This window comes from Elgaria multicarinata, chromosome 4 (assembly GCF_023053635.1).
Source record: "Elgaria multicarinata webbii isolate HBS135686 ecotype San Diego chromosome 4, rElgMul1.1.pri, whole genome shotgun sequence".
NCBI lineage: Eukaryota > Metazoa > Chordata > Lepidosauria > Squamata > Anguidae > Elgaria > Elgaria multicarinata.
Genome location: NC_086174.1, coordinates 94,704,007 through 94,728,134, shown reverse-complemented (window position 1 = coordinate 94,728,134; position 24,128 = coordinate 94,704,007). Strand labels below are relative to the sequence as shown.

The following is a 24,128-nucleotide window of genomic DNA, read 5'->3' as shown; positions in this document are numbered from 1 at the left end:
GTGCTTTTATAGAATAGTTACAAGAAAGCAGCTTTGAGGACTAGATTCAGATAGAAAAGTGAAAAATAAAATAGAAGTACCCAAATACAGAACATAAATCTTTCTCTAGGTCAGCTTGTTCTCTGTGCAATAAAGATGCCCCACTCACAGTCAGGTATGAAAACTTTGGGCCAGTTCTCATGATCAAAATGCACCACTGTGTCTTATTTAAACCATTGTGTGTGTATGGGGGGGCACAGTTTCAGTCATCACTGCCTGAATTATAGATCATTATAATTCTGGATTTAATCCAGGATGAGCAGACTAACCTGGCTACTCACTAAAACCTAGTAGCCTGAACTAGGGTTTCATGGCTTGCTGAGGAGTAAAAAATTTTCTCAATAATCATGGGCTGTTGTAGGGTTATCAGTATGTTGTTTCCCCTTCAAGAAGCCATGCCTCCCAGTTCAGATGACATGATAAGTTGCACCCAGGCAGTGGTTATTTAAATAAGCCATCACTTATTTTGATTGTGTAAACTGGCCCATTCAGTTACTTACAGCGTGACTGAGTTTGCATGACATGCCAATCCATTGCCTGGAACAACCCAAGGTGGGTTAGTTAGTGATCTGAATCTGGGCGGCTTTTTCAGAAACAACCCACCCTGATAACATATGGACTGTCGTAGTGGTTGTTTTACCCATGATGGATTGGCATGTCGCCTGAACCCGGACATGACACCCCATCGTTGGTAAAGGGCATTGGTCAACAAGTTTCTTGGCAAGAGTGGCAGAATCCCCTGTTGCTCTTCCCAAGCAATTGTGTCCAACCCACTTGTACTGCCCCTTTTCCATTGCCAGTGACAGCCCCCCAACTGTGCTCAAATGGCACTTTAGAGAGGCAATTATTGGCCTCTTTTGTCCTGCCGATCCATCCATTCCCACTCTGTTCTTGATCCGAATCACGGTCGGAGTCCTTTTTAAAAAATAAATAAATAAATGTTTTCCTGGGACAAGGATTCCACCCCCTTCCCATATTTTCCTGGTCTCCATGGAATGTGCACAAATGCCCGCTTTAAAAAACCCCACAAAATCACCATTATTTTGTAATTCACATTTTCAGAGCTGTGACTTGAGCAAGTGGGGATCCTTAACAGGGCACCCGAAAGGATCCAGACAACCCTTTGAACCCTAGGGATAACCCCGCTAAGGGGGTGGTCTACACCAGTGGTTTTCAACTGGTCAAGACCTGAGATCCACCTCAGACTCCCAACCTGCAACATGCAACACCATTTTCACAATTGCCCAACATGACTGCAACAGCTTTGCTGAACCCATCTGGTTGAAGACCACTGATTTATACCCTGCTTCCCCACCTCTCAATTGCCAAGGTCTAGAAAACCATTTGCTATACAGTCTAGCATTACCTGTTACCTTGTATGTTTGACAGCTGAAACATTCAAGGATTCAGACAAGGCAAGCCTGCACTTGCACAACTCCAAAAATGCAAATAATGTTTCTTTTTTAAAGGGGCATTTGTATACATTCCATGGAGCTCAAAAAAAAGCTAACCTTCTTAATAGTTTGATATCCCCTACTGTGTTAGAAGTCTAGACAGCTGGAAGGGACCTAAAGTAAACAGAGGTCAGACAAACTACGGAGTGACTCCCAGGGTTTCTCTTTACGAAGGACATACCAAGTGGCCACACACACAAATAAAGACCTCCTGTAGGAACCTGAACTGCACTAAAAACTCCTGATGCTCTAACTCAGTGGTTCCCAAACCTTTTCAGGTCACCGCCCCCTTGGTTCCCCAAACTCATGCCCAGTGCCCCCTACCCTACACTATAAAAATCATTATTCAGAATAGCGTTTTTTTCAACGACCCACTAAGGAAGATCATAACAAATAAAATTCAAAACAGTAACAATTAATTGAATATTTATTCAAAACCCAGTTACATTTTTTTAGTTTATTCAATTAAACATAATTGATGAACTTGATCCAGTGATATCATCTTTTCAAAGTCGGATAGTCATTTAGCAAGAATATTAGATATCACATTTAGTAACTAGGGCAGAGTACCTCACTATTCTGTAAATTCTTAATGTAATGGATGGGCTTGATGAAGTGCTACCAGTTTCCCAAGGTCTGGTTTAAAGTCACTTAACATGAGTCTTAAATCACCACGTTTAGTAATCTGGAGTCAATTTCTTTGCTTGGAGAGAAGTAGGCAGACCACACTAAAACCACATTCCACCAAATATGATGTTGGAAATGCAACCAGGAGCTTCTGAACCACTCTCCATAGTGCAGGATAGTGACCAGAAATTTCCTTCTGTAACAAAAACTCCTGGTATGGAAAAGACCACCTCGAGCGCCCCCCTGCCGCCCCTTTGCCTCTTAGCGCCTCCCTGCCGCCCTCTTGCCTCTTAATGCCCCCCTATGCAATCCCACCACCCCCAAGGGGGCAGTACCGCCCACTTTAGGAACCACTGCTCCAACTTCAAACAACAATCTCTTCAGATGAAAAGATGTAAGATAATATTCGACCTCAAAGTCTGAGGATATCATAGTTCATGCTCTACAAGAAAAATAACTTCACTATTTCTAATATGCACCAATAGTGAGCTTTCTTAGAATCAATGCCTACAAGAACAAATGGATCACATGACATGAAGTTCTTTTAGAATATACTTCCAATTTTACTTGGACAGATCTAGGTTCTTAGCAATAGGAACATAGTATTTCAAGAGTAGCATTTTACATTGTATTAGATGATACTTGCAGAAGCTTCTTGATAGCAAACTTTTAAGTTAAACCAAAATTGTTATGGGTAGGAAGACAAATGCGTGATGTTTCATAGAAAAAGCAACTTGCAGATGTATCATTAACTATGAGGCAGTTATCACAACTGCTACTTTCTTTTCTTTTTTGTGGTCATGAATTTTGTTTCACAGAAGGTTTAAAATCATCCCATGTATAATGAAAGCCACAATGAAAGCCATACTGAAAGATACAGCATGTATTTTAAAAAGTTCTCTTGGTTTCATAAGTTTTTCTTATTTCTCTTTTACTAAGGGCTGTAATATAAAATTAGCATTTGAAAGCTTTCAAAACATTATCTGTTGAGTTCTACAGGTGCAGTTTCCAATGACACACACTGAAACCTATACAACCAACATTTGCGGGCAACCTCTTATCTTGGATTACTACAATGTTCTCCCAAACAAGACAAAATACACTTCTGCTTCCAACCTAAAGCAAAGACAATCTTTGATAAACTGCTTAATTAGCAGAAGAACAGATCCTAAAAGGTCACCTTTTGAATCTTTCTATTTTTCATTGCTTTGAATGGTCTGTTCGATTAAGTACAATCTATTATTATGCAGCCCATTTCCCACCCCACCCCAAGACTGTCTGTATTACTTCCTAAATGAGCAGGATCAAATGAGGGTGGTGAATTGGGCAGGCAAAGTGTTACGGATACACAAAATACTGTTTTATACTTGGGATGTCTAGCTACAGGAAGATATGGTTGTATGGACAGAATAATCATCCTTGGGGATCTTACAAGTACTACAGTTTCTGTAGCTGTTCCATAAATGGGCTCTCCACCTACACATGCCCATTGCTGTGACACAAAGTTTAGTATTTCGTCATTTACCCCTTCTATGGATGCACACCACACATTTAAACTCTTGAACAAAGAGGTGATGTGCCAATCTCTAGCTTCAAGAACTAGAAAAAGATAAAAACTAATTTCCCATTGCATTTAAATAGTGTATGGCACAAATACTGAAGACATAGTGTAGGAAAATAAAAGCAGCCCCAAACGAACTAGCAACTGAACCTTAGCATTACCAAAAGGTACAGGCTAGGGGTAGGGAACCGGTCACCCATGGTCCAGTTCTTGCCCGAAGAGCCTGCCTATCCATCCTGCCAATCTTTCTGTCAGGCCCTTCCCCCTTCTCCTATGACTGAATGACATCATCCTTGAGTGGCTCCACTGGTCCATGCTACTGTGTGCCACCATTCATCCTCAGGAATTGCTCTTCAGTGTTCAGTGACATGAAACAATTGGACATTTTTATAAGTACTATGCCCACAGATGGAGAGAGAAAGAAAGCTGGGGTCAGGCAGATAAATATGGGCTGCAGTAACTAGAATGTCTTTTGGAAACATCCCCTAGAGGGAATGCAGACCTCAACTTACACAGGGTTCCCCACCCCAGTATAGGATATCTATTGTACTTAGTAGGGTTGTTGATATAGCCAGAATCAAATACCTCACTTTTAAATACTGGACTGTCATTTTAGTATCAGAGGTGAAATGTTTGGTAACTTTTTCCTAAACTATGGGGATTCCTCATTATGCAATGGGGTGGGGGTGGGGGGAGTTTTTTAAAACTATAACTTTTAAAAAATCCTTAAACTCGGTGTGCTACATAAAGATTCAGTCTCTTAACTTAGAAGTTATACCTACCATTCTGTAAACCCATCCAAAGTTGCTTGTGGTCCTTTTTTTGCATCTCATTGATCACTTGACTCTTATGTTTTAAGGCATCCGCTTCTTTTATACAAGCCATGAAATGGGCTTCTATTACATCCTTAGAAGGACAGTGTAGAAGATCTTTTTCTGGAAAGTTCTAGAAGTACACAATTATTATAATCAAAAGAGAACAGTTTACTCAATTTTTACTTTAGAGCAACCACCAAAACTAACCATAGGTCATAATTCCTACCATCTTAATAGAACAATTGGTATGATATTCTAATTTCCCACTCCAGCTTAGCGGGGGGGAATTTTTCAGGATGTTTGCCCCACAATGCGCTCTCTGTAACAAGATCCAGTAGAGAGCAACATGATCCTTCCTATACCCTTCCTGAGTAAGGCAGATAGAAAGAGGCTCACAGAATGGAAGCTACAGGGAAAATTGGCTTTTGAATCACTAGAATTAGGTCTTCTTTGGTTTGACCCTATCAGACGCTGCCCTCATTTGGTATTTTATAAGCAAGAACTTTTAAAATTAAAGCAAAGTTTCTCAGAAAGCCAAATTCTGGACTAGATTCTGCATGTGTGGGAAGCTGTCTTGTATTTGCATACTGTTACATACACACCAACAATTCTTTATGCAACTGTCAGCATGTGGGAAGCTCCTCCAAAAGCATCAGAATTAAAACTCATCTCATTCTCCATTCCAATGCAGCTGAACTAAACTCATAATAAGCCAAAATGTAGAAAACAGATGTACTCAAGTCTTGACATACAACTGTGCATTTATTTATAAAAATATTTGCATACCTTTCCTCTCTAAAGGTTCCCAAGGTGACTTACAACAATTAGAAACGATTAAAGCAGGAGAGAAACAAACCAAACCAAGAAAAAACAAATAAAACAAAGCCAAACACAGGCATGATCCTCACTTGCTAACTACCTTTCACGTTTACTCATGTATTCAGTTATTATGACGGTGGCTTCTGCTTTAAAACTTTTGAAATCTAAACTAAAGACATACCTTAAAATGTACTGTAATGCTCCATGGAAGAGCTGTATTTGATGCATGAAGGTCAAAAAGCAAACCAATAGGATGATGCCTAGGAACAGAAGAGAATGTTAAAGCACGAAACGAAAGTGCAATAATTGCAGCAGTAAACCCTTCTAATTCAAGACCAGATAAGTAGTATTGCATTTAGTAATTTTGTATGTGAGGGTTTCTAAAAAAGATTGCAGTATAATATTTAAAAATCCAATTATTTTGAAAATCTTTCGCAGAATTGTACTGAATGGTTCCTGCAATATATTTTAAGGAAAATGCATGCTGATCATGTGGGATGTTTTATTTAGTTCTATCATTTATACTCTAATCAACTGAGAAAAGTCTTCCTAGGTAGACAAGGCACTACGTCCAAATTTAACATGCACGATGAACCAGCTCCATGCATAGTCACTGCATGAAAATGGCATAGCTCATTTTCTAATGAACCTTTGAAGTGGGGTCATGACCTTAAAGTTAAAGCCTCTCCCCACTGCCAGGGATCCTGATGTAGAGATTACCATTTCCTCACTGCTATTAGCAAAAAGGAAACAGGGCCCTGAACACCCCCTTCCCATCCCTGTTCACAGCAGGAGGATGTTTAAACCTCTCAATCCCTGTGAGCTGAGGTGTGTGTGTTGTAGTTGTGCATGTACGTGTGTGTGTACGTGTACACACACACACACACACACACACACACACAGCCTCCACCCCACTACTTCATGCAGGCCTTGGGGTCAAAAAGGTTATCTATTCCAGGTTTAGTGGTACATGCATGAGCCTTGTGCACTCTCCTCTGTCATGACTTCCTTGGAGTGTTTCTTATCAAATGAAGATTTTAGAGAAAAAGGTCTCAGGGCTGCTTCAGAGCATCTGGAATCTGCCTCCTCAAAAAGTGGAGAGCTTGGTTTCTGGGGTGGAGGGGAATACTGAGCCACCACCTAGTCTCCAAAAATGCCAGCACCTAAAGGTATAGCCTAGGATAGCAGCCAGGTGAAGGAGTGGCTATTTCCAGAGAAAAATGCCTCAGAAGTAAAGGCCTCCTTTAGAGCAAGGTCCCCCACATGGGTAAATCTTCTGCCAGAAGGCTAATAACAACTTGCAGCTGAGCCTTGGTGGACCTCAAGCTTATAAGCCTCAATCTTAGGCACCAAGAGTTGCTGAAACAACATCTGTGATCCAGCTCTGGGCTTTGTGTGCATGATCCCTGATTGTTTAGCCCAGTGGTGCAGAACCTCTTTCAGCCCAAGAACCAAATTCCATTTTGGAGAAGTTTTCAGGGGCCATATTCCAGTCATGAGTGAGGCCAAAATGCAGCATATTTTAGTTTAAAGTGCTTACTGCCAGTAGCTAAATCTTAGGAGAAACATTTCAATCTTTTAGAATAGGGAGGAAAAAACTTCAGAAAACCCAGGAAACTACCAAATAATTGGTGGTTGCAGGGGAAAGTAGGTGGGACCAGATGAAAAGGGCATGGCCATCTGGTGAATCCCAGACAACCAGACTGGGAGACCAGGAGGGCCAAATCTGACCCCTGGGCCTGAAGTTTTGCAGCCCTGATATAGCCCTTGACCCACCAGACCCCACTGTGCTGGATAGTGGACAGTCTTGTGACTCTGTGTTTGCATTCACCTTTGCCTGGATATTAGCTCTCTGATTGAAACCAACTAGCTTAGACCTGCTTGTGGATTGCCCTTGGCTGGATTCTTGGTCTTTGTTTGTAGGGGTAGCCTGCAAAGACTTTGAACAGCCTTTAAAATCTGCTCTCCAACTTACCTCACCTTGGCCTCACCTAAAGGAGGACACCCTCCAACACAGCTGTGAGATTAGAAACTTTCACTTCTCTTCAACTAACCATGGTGTGTTAAATCTAAACTGTAGTTAATCTCAACTATGGTTATCATAAACCATGATTTAAAGTCTATGACCCTGTTCAGATGACATTCTAAGCCACAGTGGTTAAACATTTTGAGTTAAATATTATGGCTTAACATGTCCTGTGAACCATTCCTAACTATGATGGCTACATAATAACAGTTTAAACTTACTCACTAACCATTTGCTGCAAAAGGGTTAGCGGTCTAACCATGGCTCAGTGTGCTGTCTGAACAGGCCCAGGGTGTTTCCCTAAACTAGCCTTCCTCAATCTGGATCGTCCCAGATGATGTTGGCCTACAGCTCCCATTATTTCTGACTATTGGCCATGCTGACTGGGTCTGACGGGAGTTGCAGGCAAAAACATCAGGAGGGACCTAGGTTGGGGAAGGCGATCCTAAAATATATAGTTAAGGCTAAACACTGTTTGTCTGGATTTGGCCATAAAAATGTGATTAGCTGAAAATTGAAGTAAATGTTTCCAATCTCTTCCTCAGGAGAAGGAAAGTGAAGGAAGAGCATGTGAACTTGAGGTTTCTGCACACAAGACTAAATCATAGTTTAGCATTATGTCCACAGCCTTTTATATAAAGAATAAAAGGTCAAGCGTTCTATTCCCATTGACTACAAGTTTAATTAGATGTGGTGGTGGCAGAAGCATTTCAAATAGATTGCAGATGAAAACCTTTCCAAACAGCCTCATGTAAGGGATCCTAACAAGAAAAGGACTCCTTGATTATAGTGTGCCCAAAACTTAAAGAACCTTTCTTTTTAGGGATGGTTCAAGCCCTCATAGCACAGGCTAACTTCTGGATAAAGTAGAGTGAGTGGAACATAATCCCGAGGCAGAGACTAACAATAAAAAATTATTTACGGAATTCAGAGTTTACATGGCATAAAAGTAAAAAGGTATGCAGAAAAACAGTTCAAACTAAAAACAAACTTGCTTTCACACCAAATTCTAATATAGTTCTAGCCAAGTGAACACTCAGGACATTGTCTCAATTTCATCCCATTTTAAATAAATGAAGATAGTACCAGGCCTACATTGCCTCTGAGAACCCAAGAAGGGGAAAGACAGTCCATGGCTTCCAAAGTATTCTAGCCTCCTAAAAGAAGGTGCTTCTTACTCTCCCTGGCACCCCCCCCCTCTACATCCCTTTTGGAATTTCCTATTTGGTCTTTTTCACAGACAAAACCAGTTCTAACTGGAATGAGTAGCCAATCCACTCTGAATGTGAGCCAATCTATGTTGGCTAGCTGGCAGGGGGGATGGTTCGTACAAAACAATAAGAGACTGTGACAACATTATGCTGATAGGAAACTGAAATTAAGTATCTGTGATGCTCTGAATAATCACACCTGGTCTCCCAGTATGATCTGCCAGGATGCCAGACCTTCAAGCTTGTTAACAGCATGTATTCAACAAAACTAATTAAGTGCATACACACACACTTCCAAGGAGATAGTCTGTTCTAAATGAGACTTTAGACAAATACAGCTAGTTTCCATCATAACTGTCTCATCTTTTTTAGTGAGTACTCTGGTTGTGGGGAAGCACAAGAAAAAGTAGTGGAACCAACAGCAGCTACTAATGAAGATTTCTCATGGCAGCCTCTCTGATGTAGTCAACATATAGCCTATGACATGACAATTCCCCACTGTGGACCTGTCCACTCCACAGTAGCAAGGGCAATTTAAGTGGCAATTCTGGGTGGGCAACATTGCAAGTTCCTTTTCGTCACTCGATTGCAGGAGGAAATAATTTTTTGAGGGGCTGAAGAAATATCAACAAAAGTACTGAGTATACTTTGAATAAATGGGTTCCACTGTAGTCAGCAGCTAGATTAACACTTTACTTCTTGAGAAATTCTTAAAGCTTTTGTACCAGGAGGCTTCAGTTTTTTCATAGCTGCCATTCTTAGGTATGTGACAAGAGTCATAGTTTCACAATTAAACTGCCACCAGACAAGTGCTGTATTGTTTGGATGTGGGGGGGAGAGGGATCATAAGAGTATTAATAATTAAGCAGTGGAGAAAACAAACCCATTGTTAGTTTTTCAGCACAATTTTATCAGAGATAACTTTTTAGCTCTGCCCTGCTGACTTTCAGTAAAATACAACTGGAAATAATTTAATCGTTTCATCTTATTGGACTCAACTTTTCAGTAGCCATTGAAAATGACAGACAACCAGTAGACTGGTCAAAGCAACTGCTTAGAGCAGCGGTTCCCAAACTTTTTCAGGTCACCGCCCCCTTGGTTCCACAAACTCATGCCCAGCGCCCCCCTACCCTACACTATAAAAATCATTATTCAGAATAATGGTTTTCAACGACCCACCAAGGAAGATAATAACAATAAAATTTAAAACAGTAACAATTAATTGAATACTTTATTCAAAATCCAATTGGTGTGCCCTGCCACGCTGGCTGCAAACAGAGGCACTTGCTCTCTTTGCCCTCCCTCCCTCGGCAAACCTGGGGCGGATGCTTCCCATTTAGAGGGGATTCTAGGAGTTGAAGGACTTTTTTCTGTCTAAGCATGCATAAAATTGTGCCTTTAACTTATGTCACACTAGCATGAATACAGGAATCAAATAGGATTTCCTTCTTCAGTGGAAAACACTTAGGAGTAAGCACCATTTTGTTATAGGAAAGGATAATGTATTTTAATTTAAAAATTTAAATAATTATCTGCCACCTGGTACAGAGTTTTCCTATGGAAAATCTGGCTGGGACTGAAGTAGAGGGGCACTAATTTTACTGTACTTATTGTCTTTAAATATGGTTAAATATCCCACAGTTACCTTGCTATTCTATTTCTACAATTCATTTTCTCATGTCTTTTCTTCACCCTCTCTTCGTTTTCAGGCTGAACCCCATGCACATTTACCTCAGAGTAAGTTCTATTGATCTCAGTGGGGCTTACTTCTGAGTAGACATACTTAGGATTGTGTTGCAGCTCTGTTTTTATGGTGACACAAGATACACACATACCATGTTTACCAAAAGAACGCTTGAAAAAAGGGGGTTGGACACCCTGAAATAAGCAAGGGCAGATAGGAATGGTTTCAGCAAGCATTCTGGAAAAAGGTGCTGCTGAATCTTCTTTAGCCAGGAAGGACCTGGGGAATTGCAATTCTCTCCCCCGCCCCCTTTTCTCTCCCAATCCTGCTGTAGTCCAGATTTTTTGGGGGGTGGGAGCACACACACAGACACACAGCATCTCTCTCTCTCTCTCCAAGCCCCCCCCCTCTCTCCAACCCCCTCTCCCTCCAAGCCTCACAATAGCTGCTGGGCTGATTACGACAGGAGGGCAGCAGCTCAGAGGGGAAATGGCCCCAATCTGCAACTCCTGACAGGGGAAGGGAGCCTGGTGATACCTTGCAGCAGCACAAGCAGTCCTGCTCCCCACCCAGCCTGCCGGCTGACTGCTGTTCTTGGCAGCCGCACTGCCGCCCGCCATCCTCCACATGCTCCTTCCTCTCCGCCACATGGCTGCCGCTCCTGCCTTGTACAGCAACTATGGCGAGCAATACAGCAACAGCAACCGGGGCAGCTTGTAGGAGGGAGCAGCTCTGGCCAAGGGAGCGAGCGAGCGAGCAGGCGGCCATGGCTCCAACAGGAAAGAAGCCCTGGGCCCTCCTAGGCAGGAGAAGAGCGAGCAGAGCAGCTGAATTCACCGCTGTTTCCTGCTCTGATGCCTCCTGTGGGCGCTTCCCCACCCCCCTACTTCTGGTGGGGCCACTGTGGGCTTGAGAGAGTGGCTGCGTGAGTGAGAAAGTCCTTCCTGAGCAGGAGCGGTGTGGGGGGAGCAGCTGAATTTGCCGCTCTTTCCTGCTCGGTCCCTGGGTTTTAGGACCTTCTGGAGAGACCACCTCGAGCGCCCCCCTGCTGCCCCTTTGCCTGTTAGTGCCCCCTGCCAGCGCCCCCTGCCATCCCTTTGCCTCTTAACGCCCCCCTATGCAATCCCACCACCCCCAAGGGGGCAATACCACCCACTTTGGGAACCACTGGCTTAGAGTTTCTCTTATCTGTACCCTTGTACGTCTATCCCCAGTCTTCTGAAAACGTTTCCCCTCAAATTCCAAAAACCTCCTTTAACATTTTAAGTTATGCAGGGCAGAAATACTGAAAATGGATTTATAGAAGTCAAGCACACTTGTCTTTTTAAAAAACAAAAACAAAAAACAAACAGAAAGCTTGAATTTCCTAAAATATAAATAATCCAACCCTAACAGTTTAAAGTCTGGTTCAAAAGTCACAAAAATAGGGGCTTCCTCTAAATTAGCCTTCAAGTCTACTGACACCGTTTATACAGAAGATTCATATTGCCTTTTAGATGTTCAAAAAGTGGTTGGATGAAATATCCAAATAACCTCACATTCTGACAGTTTTACTGGTAGCTCTTGTCAAATTTCATGGCTGTTGCTGACAGAAACTGAAAGTGGTAATACTTAGACAGAGGCCGAGTTCGCATGTCACACTATGCCACCCTGGAAATAAGCCACAGTGGGTGAGTGGCTCATCTATTATTCCCGACAGATGACCAACTGCTTGGTGTCTTGCCATGACTGGTTTGTGCCTCTGTCGCTCTCTGTTCCCTTGGCCACTGCCAACATGTTTCCTGGGGCTGTTGTGGCAGAAATTCTCATTCCCTTCCCCCTCTCCCCACCCTATGTCAGTACCCTTTCTTCAACTGATCTGCTGGGGTTGCCAGCTCATGAAGGAAATACCCCTCCCCTCTCCCACATCAGATTGCCAATGGAATTAAGTTTCTGAGACCATAGCAATGTGTGAATGCATACAAGTCCACAGGACTGCCTGTCTGCTATTTAGCCAAGCAATTTCTTCAAGATTTATGTAGGGAAAATGATTAAAAATCCAACGAGGTGGGGGGGGCACTGAGTTGGGATGAGGGAGAATTGTGGTGGCACTAGTTAGTTTGTGAGGAGCAGAAGAAGTTTTCTCTGCTCTTGCCAGCTGGCTCTCTAGCCATTCCTGACAACACATGATAAAATCACCCTGCTGGGTCCAGGTGTAACAAAAACCCATCCTACAAGCCAGGAGTTCTCAGGGTGGCTTGTCTGCAAAAACAAAACAAAACAACAACCTACAATGGAAAAGCCATTCCAGGTTCAGATGTCATGTTAAGCCACCCTGCAACCACCCACAATAACAACCCAACATGGCTTAGGTTGACATGCTAACCAGGTCAGAGTAGGGCTTCCTGAAGCTAGAAGCCACACACAGTTAGATGCAACTCCTGCAATAATAGTCTTTTGTCATCTTTTCAACCATCTTAATTTTGCTCGTCTTACAAATATCTCACACACACTGCAGCATAAGGCTGAGGGACCCAGGATGTGCAAATACTCTCTTCAAAGAAAGGACAAATACTTGTGTAATGATTATAAGAGAATTGATCATTTATGTGAAAGTGATGACATAGTTTCTAAAGAGAGTGTGTGTTTCACACACAATCATGAGAGAAATATTGTGATCAATTTTAACAGAATTTTAATAATCCGGTCTAGATAGCATCAGATCTACTATCTTGTTAGGCAGAACTAATAATTCTGCAGAGAGCCCAGCAGGGTTTGGGCTAAGCATGTTGAAGCCTTAAAAGAGGGGCTGTTGTTGTTTTTAGCAAATTCAAAAAGCCATTTGAAAACAAGCCATGTTTTACAAACAATATTGTGACTAGATGTGCATGACACAACACAAGCGTAAAATTCTCTTTTAACAATGCAGTTACTAAAGGGGTTAAAGGAAGGTGTAAGAAGTGTTAGCTGAAAGCTAGGGTAACAAAGCAGAAGCTAGAATTCAATTCTAATGTTGGTGTCCAATATTAATTGTAGAGTATAAGCTTCACTTAATGATTTCAAGCCAGTAAATTAATAGATTTTTTGGCTTGTTTGAATTTTATGATCAAAAGGACCCACCACAAACAGGACAAGCTGTGTAAGGTATGTGCAAAGAAGCCACTATATGTAGCTATGTAGCACCATCTACTGGCTAATACTCTCAAAAGTTCAATCTAGCAAATTCAAGTGAGATACTAATGCTACCAAAGATATGAACATCTAAAACCCTGGTTTTCAACTATTAATAAATGCAGGTTAAAAACAGATGCAGCACGACTAAGAAAAAGGCCTAGGCAGGCCCATATGGAATAATCTGGTCTTTCAGATAGCTTGGTACCAAGATGTACATGGCTTTACAGATCATAACCAGCACTATGAATTGTGCCTGGACTGGTATAGAAGGAAGCTGTTGTAACAAGGGAGTAACATACTACTGTAACCAATCCCAGCCAACAGTCTGGCCACAGCATTCTGGACCGATTGAAGTTTCCAAAGAAGATGCTACAGAACTCCAAATGGAATGCAAGTAAGGCATGCACCACGGCCAGATCAGACATCTCTAGCCTCAGCTGTACAAATGCACTCCTGGCCACTACTGAAACCTGGGCATCCAGGTTCAGGCCTAAATCTAAGAGTACACTGAAACTGCAAACCTGAGATGTGAGGACTGTAATGCCATCCACCACAGGTTGCATCACTATACTAACACAACTAACCAACACAACACAGGTAAACATTTCAGACACAACTTTAAATTCAGAGCTAACAAGAAGGCAGAATACACCAGAAGACTCATCTTAAGCAAGCCATACATGCAGCCTATAAAACTTGATTTAGCACTTTCAATTAGAAAGCATTTCTCAGACACCACTATTTTATTATTATTATTATTATTATTATTATTATTATTATTATTATTTATATAGCACCATCAATGTACATTTTATAAGTGATGAGATGCAAGAAGTAGTTTATTGACAACAGAATCATGTTCTCTTAACAGAAGACACCTATCTGAAGTCAGTTTTGTTATACTATAGAGTGACCAAGAAACAGAACTCATAATAGGGTTAAGATGTCAAAAAGGCAGAATTATGTTAATAGGAGCAGGGGTAGTGATCGGGAGCAGGTTGGTACCTCCATAGTATTCCTAAGAGACCCACTTTGTCTCATGTGGGTGGATGGCTGCCATTCATACCTATAGGGAAACCCTGGGACCACAGTTACAATGAAAGCCAAACCTAGCTCTTTTCTCCTTCCACTCAGACACCCTCACCCACAGGGAAAATACCAGGGATTGTGATATACTCCTGTAACTAGCACAGGAATCTACTACAGGAGAGGTACTTGCAATATACATCCTCTTGCTCCAAATACAACCCACCTGTTATGATGACATGTATTTGATTGCTTTATATAAGCCAGTGTTTTGATTTTGAAAACTGGGCTTTGAAGAAAATGGTTTAATGGAATCGTTTTGTATAAGAGATACAAACTATTAGAGGATCATTGAGTCATAGGACTTTAACCTTAGTCTTTTAGACAGAGATAGGTGGTTGGGAGAGGACAGAGAATAAAGATAAATAAGCCATATCTTTGTTCAAAGTAAGTCTGCAGGCACTTCACAAGATTAAATGTAGGATGGGACAGTGAAGACAAGCTTTTAAGAGTTTGTTTTGGAAGAATGTGCTATATGTGCCAGATCAAACTAAACTAGAATTTGAGCCAAGAGGAAGAAAAACCTAATAAACTTTCTCCCTAAGGCAAAAGAAAAAGAGGGTTTCAAGCAACCACAAACTCTTTGAGTTGCTGTGAACAACCGTTAGTTAATGAAGAAGTTTAATCTTTATTTCCTCAGCCACTGAAGTTACTAACGCAAGAGTAAAAATAGGTATTCCTAGCATGTATGTTGTGCAGTTGTAGAACTTTCTTTGCTTGAAAGTTTAAATATTGCAAAGTGGCATTTAACTAAAAAATACCATTAATTTCTTTTAACTTTACAATTTTGTTTGAAAACATATTTCTAGACAAATATTAAATTAGGAATAGCAGTCTGAATACTGTGCCTTCACTTTATAAATACCATGTATGATCACCTAAAAGAATTCAAATAACATTGGGGAAAACCTTGAAAATCTGACCACTAACAGTTATTACACATTTGTGGGTATGTCAGAATCTGAATCATATCCATTTTAAGAGGGAAAAAGGCTTGTTTAAGCTCCCCAGCACCCCTGCCCAGTATTTTATAGTTAGTGCAATTTGAATTTCAAACTTAAAGATTTTGAAATTTTATAAGGTAGCAATCACTAGTTCGCATTCACAGATTCAAGATATGAACTTCCTAAAAATGTCTTGGCACCACTGGACGTTGAACTCCACTATGGGAGAATTTTGATGGTCAGACTTCACTTAAGCTGATATGAGCCACATACAGCACCTGGATTCCTAACTTCGCATGAGCCAGCAAACAAACAGGAAGTCTTCAATTAACCATAATTATCCATTTCATCCAAATCAGGAAATGATGGTTAACAGCTTTGGAACAAGCCACAAAGCTAGCCTAAGACATTTTGCTGTCTGAGGCAGAGCAGCAAATTTTGTCCTCTTACAAGGTAAAGTGCCTGTTAACTAAGTCTGGCAAGGTAATTTTGATCCCTGAGGCAGAAAATCCCACAAGTGTCTTTCCATGACAGTAAAAATACAATAAGCATAAATTAAACAACTCACCATCCTTTTAAGACACCCCAAACCAGCTGCCTGAAGCAGCTGCTTCACTCTACCTAATGATAGGGCCAGCCCTGACAAGCCAGTATATTAAACAGTGTTAACTACAGTTTCCCATTTTGTCTGAACCACGAAACTATAGTTAAATGAAGCCTTCCTGATTGTTTGCTAATACACACCAAGGCAGAAATGATGGAGCTTGTTCATCTGTCAGCTTATTAAACTGAAATATGATCGTCCAACATGGTCCATTTGCATCCACTATAATTACTACACATTCTTTATCAGGAGGTATTAAATAGCACTGGGTTAACATGTTATTTAACATGTTAAAATGTTATTTAACCTTAAAGAGAGGTTAAATAACATTTAACCTCTCTTTAAGGCACGTCCCAGAGATATGCATTCCAAAGAGAAGTAGTGTTAAGCATATGATTTCACAGTCCATTCCTGAAGTAAGCAATAGGAGAATTATGTTTGCACTAGGCCATGGCGTCTGTACAATGGACAAATATTAAAATGCTAAACCATTAAAAACTACAATTTGTTTTAATGGAAATGAGAACTCTTTATGCTTAGATTTCAAGCATATGCAATCTTCTGAGACCAAGCTTGATGTGAGACACACATGCACACAGCTGAAACTGAGGAAACAGCACACCATTTTTGTTCTCAAATCACCAACGAAGAATGCAGATTATAAACTATGCATGCGTTGAGAAAGCAAGGGAAAAGCACTTTTCCTACTTAATTCCGAATGCATACAAAGAATGAACCACATATGTTCCTATGTATAGTGAAAATGCTGAATTGATATCTTTTTATAAAGGTTCAGTACAGTCCTTAACAAAGCACCCTTTGTTACACAATATTATAATGCTTCTATCAGCGTTCCACTGATAGAAGCAGTTCCATCAGTGAAACCTGTAAGGGGGATTCTTATACTAATGCAACATTGGATTTAACCTATAACAAAAATTCATAATGGTTAAATTGAAAACTTGTTTTTCTACAGCTTTTAGAACTTGACTCTGTTCTTACTTTTACACTGTTAGTTTTACTGTCCCCTGAGCCTATTTGGTGCATTCTCTTACCTCTCTTACTGTTTTATTATGACTTTATTAGAATGTAAGCCTATGCGGACTCCAGCAAAGGAGATCGTTACCTTGTCGTGGTGCTGGAGCTTGAGCACCTCAAGGATGCCATGAGCTAAACCGTGAAGGGACACCCAAGACGGGAAGGTCATGGTAGAGAGGTCAGACTAAATACGATCCCTGGGGAAGGTAATGGCAACCCACCCCAGTATTCTTGCCGTGAAAACTAAATGGATCAGTACAACCAGAGATATGTCGGTATACCATCGTAAGATGGGACCCCCAGGTCAGAAGATGGTCAAAATGCTACTGGGGAGGAACAGAGGATAAGTTCAACTAGCCCCAGATGTGATGACGCAGCTAGCTCAAAGCCGAAAGGACGGCTAGCGGCCGACGGTGCTGGTGGTGAACGACGAATCCGATGTTCTAAAGATCAACACACCATAGAACCTGGAATGTAAGATCTATGAGCCAGGGCAAATTGGATGTGGTTATTGGTGAGATGTCAAGATTAAATATAGATATATTGGGTGTCAGTGAACTGAAATGGACTGGAATGGGCCACTTCACATCAAATCACCAACAGATCTACTACTGTGGACAAGAGGATCACAGAAGAAATGGAGTAGCCTTCATAATTAATAATAAAATGGCTAAAGCAGTGCTTGGATACAACCCAAAAAATGATAGAATGATCTCAATTCGAATTCAGGGTAAGCCATTTAACATCACAGTGATCCAAATATATGCCCCAACCACAGATGCTGAAGAAGTAGAAGTAGATCAGTTCTATGAGGATCTGCAGCACCTACTGGATAATACACCAAAAAGAGATGTTATTTTCGTTACAGGAGACTGGAACGCCAAGGTGGGTAGTCAAATGACATCTGGAATTACAGGTAAGTATGGTCCAGGAGAACAAAATGAAGTGGGACATAGGCTGATAGAATTTTGCCAGGACAACTCACTGTGCATAACAAACACTCTCTTCCAACAACCTAAAAGATGGCTTTATACATGGACTTCACCAGATGGCCAACACTGAAATCAGATTGACTACATCCTTTGCAGCCAAAGGTGGCGAACATCTATACAGACGGTAAAAACAAGACCTGGAGCTGACTGAAGTTCAGATCATGAACTTCTTATTGCACAAGTTAGAAACAAACTAAAGAGAATAGGGAAGACCCATAGATCAGTTAGATATGAGCTCACTAATATTCCTAATGAATATGCAGTGGAAGTGAAGAATAGATTTAAGGGACTAGATTTAGTAGATAGGGTCTTGGAAGAACTATGGACAGAAGTTCGCAACATTGTCCAAGAGGTGGCAACAAAAAACGTCCCAAAGAAAAAGAAAACCAAGAAGGCAAGATGGCTGTCTGCTGAGACACTGGAAGTAGCCCAAGAAAGAAGGAAAGCAAAAGACAACAGTGATAGGGGGAGATATGCCCAATTAAATGCAAAATTCCAGAGGTTAGCCAGAAGACATAAGGAATTATTTTTAAACAAGCAATGCGCGGAAGTGGAAGAAGACAATAGAATAGGAAGGATAAGAGACCTCTTCCAGAAAATTAGAAACATCGGAGGTAAATTCCAGGCAAAAATGGGTATGAACAAAAACAAAGATGGCAAGGACCTAACAGAAACAGAAGAGATCAAGAAAAGGTGGCAAGAATATACGGAAGATCTGTATAAGAAAGATAATAATATCGGGGATAGCTCAGATGGTGTGGTCAGTGAGTTAGAGCCAGACATCCTGAAGAGTGAGGTTGAATGGGCCTTAAGAAGCATTGCTAATAACAAGGCAGCAGGAGACAACGGTATCCCAGCTGAACTGTTTAAAATATTGCAAGATGATGCTGTCAAGGTGATGCATGCCATATGCCAGCAAATTTGGAAAACACAAGAATGGCCAACAGACTGGAAAAAATCAACTTATATCCAAAAAAGGGAAACACTAAAGAATGTTCAAACTATCGGACAGTGGCACTTATTTCACATGCCAGCAAGGTAATGCTCAAGATCCTGCAAGGTAGACTCCAGCAATTCATGGAGCGAGAATTGCCAGATGTACAAGCTGGGTTTAGAAAAGGCAGAGGAACTAGAGACCAAATTGCCAATATCCGCTGGATAATGGAGAAAGCCAGGGAGTTCCAGAAAAACATCTATTTCTGTTTTATTGACTATTCTAAAGCCTTTGACTGTGTGGATCATAACAAACTGTGGCAAGTTCTTGGTGGTATGGGGATACCAAGTCATCTTGTCTGCCTCCTGAGGAATCTGTATAACGAACAAGTAGCAATGGTAAAAACAGACCACGGAACAACGGACTGGTTTAAGATTGGGAAAGGAGTACGGCAGGGTTGTATACTCTCACCTTACCTATTCAACTTGTATGCAGAACACATCATGCAACGTGCTGGGCTTGACGAATCCAAGGCTGGAGTTAAAATCGCAGGAAGAAACATTAACAACCTCAGATATGCAGATGACACCACTTTGATGGCTGAAAGCGAGGAGGAGCTGAGGAGCCTTATGACGAAGGTGAAAGAAGAAAGTGCGAAAGCTGGGTTGCAGTTAAACCTCAAAAAAACCAAGGTTATGGCAACCAGCTTGATGGATAACTGGCAAATAGAGGGAGAAAACGTGGAGGAAGTGACAGACTTTGTATTTCTGGGTGCAAAGATTACTGCAGATGCTGACTGCAGCCAGGAAATCAGAAGACGTTTACTTCTTGGGAGGAGAGCAATGACAAATCTTGATAAAATAGTTAAGAGCAGAGACACCACACTGACAACAAAGGTCCGCATAGTTAAAACAATGGTATTCCCCGTAGTAACCTATGGCTGCGAGAGCTGGACCATAAGGAAAGCTGAGCGAAGGAAGATAGACGCTTTTGAACTGTGGTGTTGAAAGAAAATTCTGAGAGTGCCGTGGACTACAAGAAAATCAAACCAGTCCATACTCCAGGAAATAAAGCCAGACTGCTCACTTGAGGGAATGGTATTGAAGGCAAAACTGAAGTACTTTGGCCACATAATGAGAAGACAGGATACCCTGGAGAAGAGGCTGATGCTAGGGAAAGTGGAAGGCAAAAGGAAGAGGGGCTGACCAAGGGCAAGATGGATGGATGATATTCTGGAGGTGACAGACTTGACCTTGGTGGCGACAGCCGACAGAAAGCTCTGGCGTGGGCTGGTCCATGAAGTCACGAAGAGTTGGAAGCAACTGAACGAATAAACAACAAAAAAGCCTATGTGGAAGGGTGTTGCTGTTTTATTCTTTTACTATGTACACACCATGTACACTGATGTGTTAGCAGAACTTGGGCTGCAGGTCAATGAACCTGAAGCTAAAGGGTTAATGTACGCCTACAAGGTGGAAGGGGATTGCTGCAATGCTTGTTTTGGTACTTCCTGTCTCCTCCCTCCTTCTTCCTTACCCTTACTTCCTTCTTGCTATTTATTCCCACCTGCATGGTATGCTGACTACGATGGGGGAACTAAGCCATCCCACCGTAGGATATAAGTTAAATGTCCCTAAGTAAAGTTTTCTTTCAAACCACCAGTGGAGTGTTTCTATTGGCTGTATGCGTGGCTACTCACAGGGAGCTGATTCAGACGACATGATGGTGCTAAATAAATAAATAACAACCAATATTACTTTGTAAGGCTGCTACAAGTTGCTTAGAAATGCAGGCTTCCCAAGAACAATATGCAGACAGGAAATATACATGCTAACATTCACAAATACACAGAAGTTAAACTCACCATTTCAGTGGTGTACCTTCATTTTCAAACCATATTTCCCCAATGTCCTCTTGTCTCATAACCTTCTGAAAATGTTTTTTAACTTTGTCGGTTACAAGTGTCAGATAGCTAATTCTAGGTAAAAGTAGCTGAAAGAAAACATTAAGGGGAAATTAACCATTTAGACTTTTTTGGCATATTTTGCATATCTGATTAAAACACAATGCCTGTCTTTAAATCAAAATATTTGTTAAGTTCTAAAATGTAATTTTAATGCATTACTATGGAACAGGAGACAGTAAAAAAAATGGAAATGGGGAAGAAAGAAAAGGAAGGACTTCTGTTCCACCCACTGCAAGATGCTGTAGCTACAACTTCTTGGCATTTCTTCCACCACCACAGATCTGTAGGATTATAGCATTTGTTATTTGTAAATAAAGATTTTATATTGTGGGGATGTACGGATAATCAGGTCAGAAAAAGAAGCAATTGTGGCTTCTCCCCCTGCCCCCATGCCTGCCACATACATGACCCAATATTTGCCAGCGTGGATTGATGTATCGTTTGAACCCAGTGTACAGCAACATCAGGGAAGGCGTCGTGCTCATTCTACAACCCCTAGGTGTCCATTTCTTGCAAAGCGAATTTAAGAAGAATTTTTCTGCTTTTGCCCATCCATGTTTGTCCTTATAATGTAGAGTGCATCTTTATGAAAAGTAGTACGAGTTACAGGATTCAGAAATCATACTTGCTTGTCAAGACAGATGGGCAGAAATTGCACACCAACCACCCAAACCTATTTAGGTTTACTTACAAGTAAGTTCTACTGAGTTCACTGGAACCTACACTCCAATAAATATGCTAAGGATAGTAGTTAAAGGAAAATAATGAAAGTGATCCAAAAAGCATAGCTGCTGCACAAGCTCCATTTAAAGAAGATAGAACACCAATCTTCACTATCATTTAGCATAAGAAACATATTCCTACCATGAACTAATGTGACTCCTATACACAAGTTAGGAGGATACTACTTGTGGTGAATATAACCCACAAGGATAGCAGAACAACATTTTGCTAAAAGTGAAGTTTCATCCACATAGACTATTCAGGTCTTCATTTCACTAGTGTATACCTGGAATTATTAGAGGAAACACTTCACCCTTAAATTTTCAGGCTGCTGCTATTTCTTGGGAACAAAATGAAGCTAGCCTAATGTAGTAGCAACACAGAAGTGGATACAGAAGACAGTTTTTATGGCACAACAACCTATTGGCTATAATTCCTCAAACACACTGAAAAACATTTTTAAAGAATGTACAGAAAATAAGTAAAAACCAAATAGACTTTTAAAAAACCAAGTTGCTAAATGACACTGAAGTCAAACATTAAGATTCTTAACCCACCTATCAGCTTTTACGAAATTAAGAACATAGAAGTTCATCGACTCACAAATAATACAGAAGCTCCTCAAGCAGTTGTTTGCTTTAAAACATTCTCTACCCTTTCTTGTTTGAAGGAGAGGGACAACTAGCAGAATGGAAGGAAAGAGGCCAACTGCTCCTTCCATTCCACAAGACTACCTTCCAAGATATTGGGCACAAGACCTTGTATTAGAGCAGGGGAATACTGTGCCAGAATTATATAGCCCATCCCATTGATCTGGCATCATCAATGAAATTAATGTTAACATGGTATGTTAATGTTAACACAGCACCATTTTTACTAAAATAAAGGTCTACGTATCAGGAAAAGCATTAGCAACCATTTGTTAAAGCAACACAGCATGTTCCTCAAATATAGGCAAAAACCACATGTCAAATTTTATTTCTCTACATGCATTTAGAATACTTACATAGTAAGGTTCAGCTTCCCTTTCAGTACTCTCATCTTGATATAATGTAAAACAGGTTGGTATTCGCCCAAACCACACATCTCTAAGTACATCTTTGTCATCTGTCATTCTTCCAGGAAGTACAGAAGCACATGTAGGCTAAATTATTCCCTCAGAAAAACCACTACAAACAAAAAAATAAGAGTCAGCTTTTAGACCCACAAGTTTACATGAATCATATTGCCCCTTTAGTATACTTCCACAACACATGATAATGACTGTGTTTCATCTTCTTTTGAATCTACAGTGTAACGGTTGGCTGGAGAGGCTTAGGCAAATCATTATACACCTGCACATTAAATTCCTTCTAAAAAGAATACCATGGTGGGAGGGAAGAAGGGAACCTACTCCCCTCCACCTCCCTGCAGCTATTTCTAAACAAAAAAACAAGAATAGAAGAGAAAACTGCATGGCAAACTTCTTGTTTATTCAGGGTTACAGCCTATTTGTAATAATAAATATTTATCTATATCTACTGATAAATCCTATCCTTCAACTGAGACGCTATCATCACTTACCTGGGAGTAAGCTCCAGTGAACGCAATGGTACATATGGATAGCATTGCACTGTAACTTCTCAGTAAAATGTAGGAGTCACTGATCTGGTTTGTACAACACGATAAGCCACAATGGGTTGTCACCATAGGTTGTTTCAGGCTAGTTTGTCCCAGAGTGGTGTTCTCATCATGGCTTGTTGGGTTATTCAGGGTAGCTTGTTTTCAAAGTGGCTTATCGTGATGTCTGAATCTGGCACAGCAACTTCATTGTGTGTTGTCAGGAATGGCAGTGAAAACCCCTATTGCTCTACAAGATCTCGCTAGTGCCACTGCCACCCCCCCCTTATCACTTCCCTCCACCTTTTGCTCCTAAAAACCCACTAGAAAGGACACAGGAGGGTCCCAAACACGTTCACAACCTTTTAAAAATGGTCTTACACAAGTGCACACAATAGGGTGACCATATGAAAAGGAGGACAGGGCTCCTGTATCTTTAACAGTAAAGTGGAAAAGGGAATTTCAGCAGGTGTCAATTGAAGAGGGTGAAATTCCCTCTTCATCACAGCAGTTAAAGCTACACTAGCTATAGCAGAGTGACCAGATTTAACAGAGGGCAGGGCACCTGCAGCTTTAACTGTGGTGATGAAGAGGAAATTTCCCCAGATTCCCCATATATACAAATGACACCTGCTGAAATTTCCTTTTCAATACAACTGTTAAAGATACAGGAGCCCTGTCCTCCTTTTCATATGGTCACCCTAGCATACAACCACTGCTATTAAATTTGTATATTTGCATATATTTACTGATCCCACTCATTGCTCTGCATCTTTACAGACCACTGTCACTCCCTGCTCTCCATTGAAATTTGCATATCTTCACCTTAAAATTTGCTTATTTTTACCTATTT

At 41.0% G+C, this 24,128-nt stretch overlaps 1 protein-coding gene across 1 annotated transcript in view; it reads right to left on the bottom strand.

Annotated features, from left to right (window-relative positions):
- ATG5 (autophagy related 5) overlaps positions 1-24,128 on the bottom strand; it is a 47,227-nt gene that overhangs the window by 18,159 nt on the left and 4,940 nt on the right. Inside the window, exons 2-5 of the mRNA XM_063124828.1 lie at positions 22,683-22,845; positions 20,852-20,979; positions 5,497-5,575; positions 4,464-4,626 (exon numbers count right to left, since the gene is read on the bottom strand). Of these exons, the coding sequence (XP_062980898.1) occupies positions 4,464-4,626; positions 5,497-5,575; positions 20,852-20,979; positions 22,683-22,790 (478 nt within the window). The 5' untranslated portion in view covers positions 22,791-22,845. The remainder of the gene's footprint in view (positions 1-4,463; positions 4,627-5,496; positions 5,576-20,851; positions 20,980-22,682; positions 22,846-24,128) is intronic.